The sequence below is a fragment of the Triticum urartu genome, chromosome 3A, assembly GCF_056163025.1.
Source record: "Triticum urartu cultivar PI428250 chromosome 3A, HENAU_Tu73, whole genome shotgun sequence".
NCBI classification, from domain to species: Eukaryota; Viridiplantae; Streptophyta; class Magnoliopsida; order Poales; family Poaceae; genus Triticum; species Triticum urartu.
Window position 1 is genome coordinate 59,336,120 of NC_141875.1, and position 10,400 is coordinate 59,346,519.

At 48.4% G+C, this 10,400-nt stretch overlaps 1 protein-coding gene across 1 annotated transcript; it reads left to right on the forward strand.

Annotated features, from left to right (window-relative positions):
- Positions 1 to 5,325, forward strand: LOC125542807 (uncharacterized). The gene is made up of 3 exons (XM_048705996.2): positions 1 to 638; positions 3,941 to 4,213; positions 4,722 to 5,325. The coding sequence occupies exons 1-3, from the start codon at positions 78 to 80 to the stop codon at positions 5,040 to 5,042; spliced, it is 1,155 nt and encodes a 384-aa protein (XP_048561953.2). The 5' UTR covers positions 1 to 77; the 3' UTR covers positions 5,043 to 5,325.
- Positions 5,326 to 10,400: the final 5,075 nt, after the last annotated feature.

Genomic DNA, 10,400 nt, shown 5'->3' on the forward strand with positions numbered 1-10,400 from the left:
TCCTCCCTTTCCTTCCATCGACTCCTTCGTCCCCTCCCCCATCACTGCCGCGAGGTGCGAACCCGATCTCGATCCCCATGGCGGCGGCCGCGCTCACCTCCTCGCGGCGAGCCCTCCACACCATCCACCGCCACCTCCTCCTCCGCTCCACCCCCACCCCCTTCCCCTCCGCCCGCGCCCCTCCCACCCCCATCCCCCGCCACTTCCCCGCCCCTCCCGCCCCCTCCCCCTCCCGCTTCTTCACCACCGCGCGGCCCGAGGCGAGGCCGCCGCGGCCCGGCCTTCCGGCCCTGCCGCAGCAGCACAAGGCGACGCAGCGGCTCGTGGGCGGGGTCAGGCAGTTCGCGAGCGGCGGCGGGGGGGCGAAGCTCGCGCCGCTCGGGCAGGGGGTGAAGGGGCTGGGGCGGCCGGTGGAGGCGGCCAAGAACGCCGCGGCGCGGTACCGGGAGGCCGTGGGGCTGCAGGTCGAGGCCTTCTGGCGGCGCAACTACCTGCTGCTCGTCGGCGCCGGCGGCGTCATCGTCTGCATCGCGCTCTGGCGGGTCATGTTCGGCATCGCCAGCACCTTCGTCGGCCTCTCCGAGGGCATGGCCAAGTACGGCTTCCTCGCGCTCGCCACCGCCATGGTTGCCTTCGCTGTAAGTTGCACTTCTCTTATCCCAAAAATGTACTAGACAATGCACTTCTCGGATAGGTTTACCGAAAAAGGGTTTCCCCCCGCTTTATATTTATAAAGCAAACAACATCACATACATCTGAGCGAGCCAAACAAACACACGCCACCACGACACACACCGAACACACCCAAGGCTAGATACAAAGGTGCCGAGCACCATCACACCACCCGGACACAACCAAGCAAACATAATATGAGCTACGAAGAACCACTTGGAGCCACCGAGGGGGTGAGATGGACCATGACGAAGCAAGGACTCCAAGACGGTGCCTCCCAGAAGGGTACGACCACGGATAGCCGCCACCGTCCGATCCGCAGATCAAGTTTTCACCCAGAGCGACGCAGGGGGTGGGAGCACCGCGACGGAGCCTTCAAGAAGGATACGACGTCCACGGACGCCGCCACCGACGGCCAGAAACTGGGCAAGTGATGAACCCCGGTGCTCGCACCCCGCCGACACACCCTTGCTCCGCCAACCACCCGCAGCCACGTCCCCCGCGAAACCATGGCTGCTCGTCCTCACCTGAGACGCAGGTTCCGCCCCCGAACGCCACGCCTCCCGCCGCCAGGGCCGCCGCCCAACATCCAGACACCCCCAAGGCCATCCAAAGAGATCAACTTTGCACCAAAGGAACACCACTGACCGATGAACCGCAGCATACATCCTGCCTTGAACATCACCGGAGCTGCAACAGCCAACACGCGGCCGGGGAAAGGGGGAGGTGGGGGAGCGGACGCATCCGGACCGGCACACCCCTGTGCCAGTGATGGGGACCCGAGCAAGTCGGCGCCATCCATCCCTCCAGCCAGCCTCCCCACCAGACACACCCCTGTGCCGCCCCACCTCGGCGGCCGACGCAGCACGGCGCAAGGCCACCGACGCATACTCGACCACCGGCAAGAGGGACCCCAAGTACAGCCGCCGAACGCCAAGAATACTCACCGGGGAGCCCATCTGCCCTGCCGTCGTCGTCCAGCCGGCGGGACGACTGAATCCCGACCAGCACGCCCACCGGCCACCGCCGCTGCGCCTCCACCACCACCAGCCGAGGCCACGGTAGGGGCGGACGCCCGCAGCCCACGCCGTCCGCGGCCCTTGCCGACAGGTCCCAGATCTGGCCGAACGCCGCTGCCGGAGCCCTCCGCGCACCACCTCCGCTGCAGCCCCTTCACGCCGCCGCCCACAACTCGCGTCGCCGCCGCCAGCTGCTGCTGCCACGCCGCCGCGCCCCGCGCGAACGCCGCGCCGCCGCCTGACCCGGAAGCCCGCGCCTGCCGGGCCGAGAGGGGGAAGGAAAGGGCCCCGCCGCCGCCAGCACTGGCCGGGCTTTGCCCGCCAGTACGTCGAGGCGGCGGCGAGGGGAGGAAGGCTCGAGGAAGGGGGGGCTGGAGGCGGCGCTAGGGTTTTCCCCCCGGGCGCTCGCGGGAGCGCCGCGGGAGGGAGGGGGAGCAGTGAAACAGTATATTCTGGTCCACTTATTGCACATAACCAATGTCTCGGATAGGTTTAACTAGCGGACATATAGTAGTGCACAAATGGCGAAACTATTCCAGTAACGTCACGGGGCTATGCTCACAATCTAGCTTTGTGAGGTATTCTGGGTAACCTTCAATATTATTCTAGGCGGTTCATTTCGTAGGGATTGCAATGCCACTGTATTTTTCCCTTTCAAACTGTGCAGTATATGCCATGCTTCCAAAATTGCCACACTGTTCCTAAAAGAGACCACTTCACCCTGATGGGCTGGCATCCCATGCTAGAAATGTGCAGATCATACCATATTACCGTGCTATCAGTGTGAAGATATTTTTCCTTTGGATTTACCATTACATCTGAGCTGCCACCAGCCATTACTTACGTTTTGTACTTATACATTGGATTGCTTAAGAACCAAATTCACTGTCTGTTGTTCGTAGGGTAAATGCACTGACTCATACAGTTTGTTCTTAAACATAGAGGAACGATCAGGATTCACCAAGTGGATGTCCATCGAGAACTGGTACTGGGTTCTTAGATAGTGGTTGATTGCCCTGGCAACTACTGCCCTCGCAGATGATGCTTTACCATATAGCGCAGCAAATCGAGTGTACACCTTGTTTCAAGATATCACTGCCAGTTAATTGCTAAGCCAAAGTACTGGATAGGCATGCTTATAACAATGTCGCCTGTTCATGTGTCTTGTCATTTTGGTGCGCATGAGTAATTTGGGCCTCTTTGATTACCATGAATTTTTTTTATAGGAATATAGAGAAAACGTAGGATTACGGTATCACGCCTTCTTGAGTCCTAGGGGATTGAAATGATGTTTGATTGCACCTCCAGAAAACCATAGGACACATTACTTTCATTCTGTACTTGCACCTTTGATTGCTCAAGAAACAAATTTTTCTATTGTTCATAAAGTAAATTTTGTCATTAACTATAGATGATGCATCAGAATCCACTATGTGGATATTCATTGAGAATTGGTACGCACATGGTGCTTTACCATGTAGGGCAACAAATCAAGGGCCTATGCTGTGTTTCAAAATGTCAGTAGAAGTTTAATCACAAAACCAGAGTACAGGACAGGCATACTTATAATACCGTCGCTCGTTCATATTTATGTCATTTTTGGTCCGCATGGACGCTACAGTAATTTGGGCCTCTTTGATTCATATGATTGAAAAAAATGCAGGAATAGAGACAATGTAGGATTGTAGTTTCACACCCTCTTGAGATTATGTTTGGTTGCACCATCAGAAAACTAGTATTCTTCTCAAGATGCGTTAGACGATGGAAATTTTGCTATGAAATAGAGCAGAGGAGGTCATAGAAAAATATTGCGGATTGTAGTCCTAAAAATCAAAATATTGTGGTTTGCATCCTCCAAATGCTAAGAAAATCCCTTGAAACATAGAAGCCCTTGACTTTTGGGTGCTCATGGCCTTGTCCATATTAAGTTTATGGTGAAGAGTATTTTGTTTGCTGAGGTGCAGCGACAGAGTGTAAAAATACTAGGGTGTGTGAATTCGTAAACTGGTAAGTTACAATAAGTAGTCTACTTGCACCTGCAGCACGTTATAGCTCATCACAAAATTTCAGTGGCACCTTCTGTTTTATCTTCTGCACCTTTTTTGTTTTATCCTCTGCTATAGTATCATGTTGATTACTCATAGAAGGGTATAGTTGGCAATCTAGGCTTTTTTGTGCAGCTTTGCTAGACAGATGATGCGACGGTTTTGGGGAAATTAAATGATTTCATTTGTCTATGTTTGTCATAGGGCATGTACGCACGTGCAAGGTTCACCATAAATCCTGACAAGGTTTACAGGATTGCAATGACAAAGCTCAATACATCTGCTGCAATCCTTGAAGTGATGGGTGCACCCTTAGCTGGCACTGATGTCAGAGCATATGTTATGTCTGGTGGAGGCCCTAAACTAAAGGACTTCAAATTTAGGGTTGGTGGCAAACGGTGCTTTCTTATCTTCCCCATCAAAGGATCAGAAAGAAAGGGTCTTGTAAGTGTTGAGGTCAAGAAGAAAAAAGGACAGGTATTTAAAATGTTCTTCTCTATTTTGTAGAAACCTCTACTTCAGTACCTCCAGATTGAACAGTCTGGTACTTATGCATGGACCATATAATTAAGTACCGGACCATTAGTGTGTGAGTGAAAACTTGAACAATTTATTCCAAAGGTAGAGTTAAGTGAAGAAAATTTCCACCAAATTGTTGGTTACTCTTCAAACTTAATGCACAATCTTGTGCTTACGTCAGTTTTTTTTTGGCAGCCCTTATGCAGAAATGAACAAAGTTTATCATAGAAAGATGATATTTCTGTCATACAACATTATGATCGACTGATCGTTTGTATTCAAATAGTTAGTTTTGGTGTTTGCCCATTCCCTGCCATCCAGAAATCACTGCTTTTAGTATTATATACTACTGCATATATGAAGAGAGCTAACATAAGATCTCATCCTGCTTGAGAAAGTAGTAAACGAATGGTATTATTATCCCAATGACAGCAAATTTTCTGACCTTGCTCTAATTCGTTTGCAGTATGACATGAAGCTGCTTGCTGTTGACATACCGATGGCGACAGGCCCTGACCAGCGGCTATTCCTTGTCGGCGACGAGCAGGAGTACAAGGTTGGTGGAGGTTTGATATCCGAGCTGCGGGATCCTATAGTGAAGGCTATGGCTGCAGAAAAGGAGTTTGATTATCTTGATGAAAGAGAGGACGCGGAGGATGAGCGCAGGGAGCGAGAGGAGGCCGAGGAAGAGGCGGCCGAAGCGTTGAGGCGAGAGGAGGACAGATTACGCGAGGAGGCGAAAGAGAGGCAGCAGCGAGAAGCTGAGAATCTTGAGAAAGGCAGCTGACCCAATTGACCACACCGTTTTTTTCTTTGTGTTGTGCATTTCTCCACTTTACCTCCTCACTCTTACAATGCGTAGCGATCAGCATTTTCGCGGCGACGGAAAGATTGCATCTGAGTTTCAGAAAGGTGGTTTCGCCTTTCACAGCGTGTCGATAGGGTAATAAATTTTGGCTGCCCCTCAAAATGGTTTACTCCGGAGCGCATTGTGTAATTTAGTGGCTGCGTGAATGAATGATGGCTGTAGCCTTCCCATTTTGGTGCCTACTGTACGCTTGCGGTGCTTTCGGATGCTTTGAGCTAGTGTGCTGTATCCTCTTGCCGCATTTTTGCACCCGTTATTTGGCTTGATAGGTCCACCCGCCGGTGCATCAGCGGTTCCATCATTTCTGTGCGCTTCCCAGTATTCTGGTTTATGGAGACATGCTTTTCTAATTGTTTTGCTAAAGCACATCTAGATGTGACCTAAGTTGCACATCCAAGGGCAACTCCAACAGCTCTCCTAAAAAACATATTTCCTTTTTTTTCTATTCAATAAACAAACCTAGGGCCCGCAGATCAGTGACACGGGTGAGCGGTGATGCGGCCGTGAACTTTGGTGTGACGGTGATCAGCGGGACAGAGGCGGAGCAGCATCACGTGTCAGCGGGGTGGGGTGGCAACGCGTTTTGGCAGTGCGAATATGGCGTGGCGTGGTAGCATGAGGGCATGTCCAATGCCAGGCGCTTAGCGAGACGCCAGGATTACTTTCCTATCAATCTTCCGGTCGATTGGCAGTTAAGGCAATCAAATCTTCGCATCGGACGCCGCGGGGCACAAAGATGTGCGCCGGCGCTTTCTTCCTTTTTAACCCACATGAGACGCGTAGATAGTTTAATTGCCGTGAAATTAGCGCCCAAGATTAGCGCCTGCCGTTGGAGAGTAGCGTTCTTAGATCTTTTTTTGTTTATAGTAATATTAATTTTTTCCTCCATAAGCGCCCGGTCAGGCGGCTGGCATTGTAGATGCCCTGAGGAGTGTCAGTTAGCCCGCTCGTTCGAGACTCGTTTGAAGTGCCCATTTGGGTCGAAATTTTGTAACCCGTCAGGCCGATTTGAGGTGCCCAGCTGTAGATGCTCTTACGGATACAAAACAATGAATGTTACTTTGCCTTTAGCTAGGTTCCTCCCCTAGCGCTTGACGGTAGGGCAAACTTTCCTCTTGAAACTTCACCGATGAGCTCGTGAATTCGCTTCCTCTTTGCTTGCCGTTCTAGCAATCGGTGATGGAGAGGAGAATCCTGGTGCCCCCTCTCCTAGTGGTAGTTTAGGTTAGGTTTTCTTAGTCCTCGCAGATGCGGCGCTCGGACGGATGGCTTCTTTTGTCTTTCGAGTTCGTCTATTTGGACATAGTCGTCGGGGCTTCGGCGTAGATTCCTGATGTCTCCTTCGGGCGGTGAGGCTAGTGTTTCTCGTCGTGTGGCGAGATTTGGTGTCAGTTGATTTGGATCTATTAATGGGTTCAATGGCGACGACTGCGGCTCTGGAGTGCCAGTCCTTAGGGGCACGTGCATGAAGACTCGGTTGTCACCGACAAGGTCAAGCTGGGTTCGATAGGGGAGCGGCGGCGGCTTGTTCTGGCGGCTGTATTGGTCGTTTGGTGGTGTTGTAATGTCGATGTAATTTTGTTATGTTTGAGATGCTTTGTACTTCTAAACTTAGATGTAAATCATTTTTGTGAATTAGGGCACACCCTGATATGTTCCATTTTCTCAAAGATATACTGACGCTGGTATTGGCTGGAAGGAAAAACAATTGTCAAAAAAAGAAAAGGGACTAGTAATCACGAGTACAAATCAATCATTTTATTCCGTTCATAATAAACTAAACAAGGTAAGGGAGATCCCTGAAAAAAATGTAATGGAGATCGTACAGGTTGATTAGCTCCCGTTGCGTTCCTTGAGCAGCACGTTGACCTGCGCTTGCACAGCTTGTTGACGCAGCTCCTGCTTCTTCAGCTCCGCCTTGAGGTCCAGAAGCTGTTGCTGTTGTCTGGCTTGACGTCTACTTGACTGCGCCTGCTCTTCTAGGATCATCCCTGCCCCCACCAGCGCCAGAAGGGCTGCGCAGTATTTATGGGCGGACGGACATGTCCCCTCGCCGGAACTGCGCTCGCTCTTGGTGGAGTCGACCGGTGGGCGGGGGTGTGGTGCTCGTCGAGGACTTCACGTACGCTCTCGATGACCTGATGAGATCGTGGAAGCTAGACGGCGGCAATATATGCAGGCGATCGAACGTATGTGTCGATCCGAGTCGGTCGGTCAGCACGAGCTCGATCCATTCGATCGTCTCCCTCTCGGACTTGTTAGTTGGACTCGTATTCTACTTCTTTCCCGTGGCCGGCCGACATACAGATAAGATTTCTCCACGCCTTTCTTTTTTCTTCTTCCATTTTTTTATATGGCACAAAGCAAAGTATCTTTTCCAAAGTAGGATTTCCTTTTCTTTAGAACACGGTACATACGCATACGTAGGCGTTTATATACACACGCATACACTCATCCGCATGAATACATACGCAGACCCTACCTCTATGAGTACATGCGAGAGACTGAGCCGACATATCATCTTAAGATTGACCAAGTCACCACAGGCGCCTTGTAGTCGACGAGAACGTCTACTCCCACTGAACGCGCATCGTCGGAAATTCTGAAATAAATCCAGAAATAATGCAAGCACCAGGATTTGAACCTGATGGTCGGGTGATACTATTGTCCTGCTAACCATCCAACCATAAGTTGGTCCACAAGTGTGGTCTCCTTGCCTTCGGCCAGGGAGGGCTTCCCGCTATACACATTGTATTTGGTATACAGCTAGGCCGGGCCTTCTGTTTGACGTATTGTACCTCGGTATTAAAATATAAAATGCTTTTTGAGCGTCAAAAAACGTCTTTTCTTAATAATAATAATAATAATAATAATGCGTCTTATATTTTGATTCCGAGGAGTACTTTTGTATGCATGCGTGCGTATATACTATCTTCAATGTAAAATCCGTGCAGGTGGAGAGAACAGTTGGCCGGCTAACCTGAGACTCTGAATTTATATGTATTGCCACATTTCCTATTTCTCTTCATATATTGTCTTGAATTAGCTGCTTCTATCGGCAGTTAGTTTTGAAATGAGCTTTGGTGTATCCTTTTGAAACGACGGGCATGATGCCATTGATGATGATCATGGAACACCACCAATCCATGACCGATTTGAACTTGTTCCAATGCTTGGTATTGATCTCATCAAGGCATAGCCAAACTTTAATCTCAACCAAAATGCACCTAGAAATCTACACTTGAACAACAGAAGTGCGGCTGACTCCCTTCCGTTTTACACAATTGACATAGCCACAACTCAGCCACCCTCTTCACTTACAACCAGTCAGCCGCACAAAAAAGATGAAAACCAAAACATAAGTTGTCTCAAGTTGTGTATAGTATGCAGACGACACCGGGGTACCTACCCGAAGTGGTGAGGTTCTGGACGATGTCGTTGCTAAGGTAGCCAGGTAGGTGTCTTGCAATTTGACCCATAGATTAACAAATAGTAATTGATGTGTTGGGCCGAGAGACCCAAGCTGAAATTGATGTTGCTAATCCTGTGGCTATGCTCCAAAGCTCTGTTAGCAATGATCTTTTGGCACTTTGAGTTTTTTTTGCGGGTTTTTGCACTTAGAGCTTGCGAAAATGGACGTCATGATATCCTTCAGCTGGTGTCCCTCAATCCAAGGAGAGAACCAAACAATTGCAATCTTTCATTGCTATGGTAGTCACATCATAGAAACTATCCATATGTACATCATCGCAAAGATAGCCCTAACCCACCCAAAGCAAGCTCTGGATCTTTTCATACAAGTCTAGAATGTGCATAAGTGGATCAGCAGGCACAACAAAAAAAGTTGCATTGTCTGTGTATAAACAGGTGCCGGGACAAGTATCCCGACCTCGCAATCTGTCAAGGGCAACATTGGCCGTGGCCATGTCTAGAACGTGTTGAAGTAGATAAATAGCAAGAACAAACAAGAGCGGCCACAAGTATCCCCCTGACAAAGACATCTCTCATGCAACCATGCTAGCTGCCTAGAACACCATGCCAACCAATCAAAACACGCCGAAGGGAACCTTCTTCTCTGCATAAGATCGAGCAAATGTTCCCATCAAACATATTTGAAAGGCTACCTATTAATGTCCAACTTGAGAAGAGACACTGGGTGTTAGTTTATCCTCTACAAGTGCCTCCGAAATTCATTACATTTTTATTTGCCGGTGAATACTAAACGTATTTCAATACCAAATATCGTGTTGTTAGCTTATTACTGAACTTATCTTGAATTGCAAGAAACATTTGACTAGGAAGAAGAGTTAAAACAATCATGCCAACGGTTCAATTTACGCCCTACAAGTTTCTACAAGTACACTTACCTAATCAAACACTAAAAATAGCTATTGTGATAACTTTCAGGCCAAATGCTTTAGACATTTCTATCATAAATATGATACACGAGATGTACTTGACGCAATTGCCAAAAAATAAATGAAGAATACAATTTTATTATAAAATACAATTAAATCTAGCACAACACAAGTTTTTCTCAATAATATATGTTACGGTTGTTTAACAAATACCATTAAATCTAATATGTAACAACTTTGTTATATGTTTAAGTAATGCCAATAAGTAATAAAAAAATGTACTCATTACCACTCAATATGCTAAATTATGTACAATAAAGTATAAAATTTTAGTATAAATTTCTTTATGACCACAAAAACTAGAATATCCTATTGCATTTTAGTATAAAACAAGATTTTATTTCATACAATTCATGTTTCTACCTTCGGTTTTGAAGTTGTTCCTACTGGCTAGGTTGGCGCATTGGCGTTGATGACCATCGAAGGTTGTCGCTGCCCTTACATCCACTAAAAAGCCGACGACAATCAAATTAGACATGTCTACAATGAGGTTTCTTGAACGGCCACAAGCGCGGCTGATGAGTTTGTCATACAACAATGGACGAAAGTATGAACTAGTTAACTTGACCAGTCGGCAATAGGATAGCGATGAGCTTTTGTACTACTTGAAACTAGAAGGGTACAAACTTACTCGTTCGTCTAGTAAGTTGCAATGTCAATCGGAAACAAATCTTGATCAATGTAATTGTGGCGGTTGGACAGAAGGGGTGTCGGGCGCACATGTAGACAATTAACTATATCAATCTGAGTTTGTAACGGTCTACTCTCCTTGTTCAAATCGACCGAGCTCCTCCCTTTATGGGCTAGCCTTTAGCTGATCCACGACGGACTCGATGTTTTGTCCCTCTGGGACTTACTA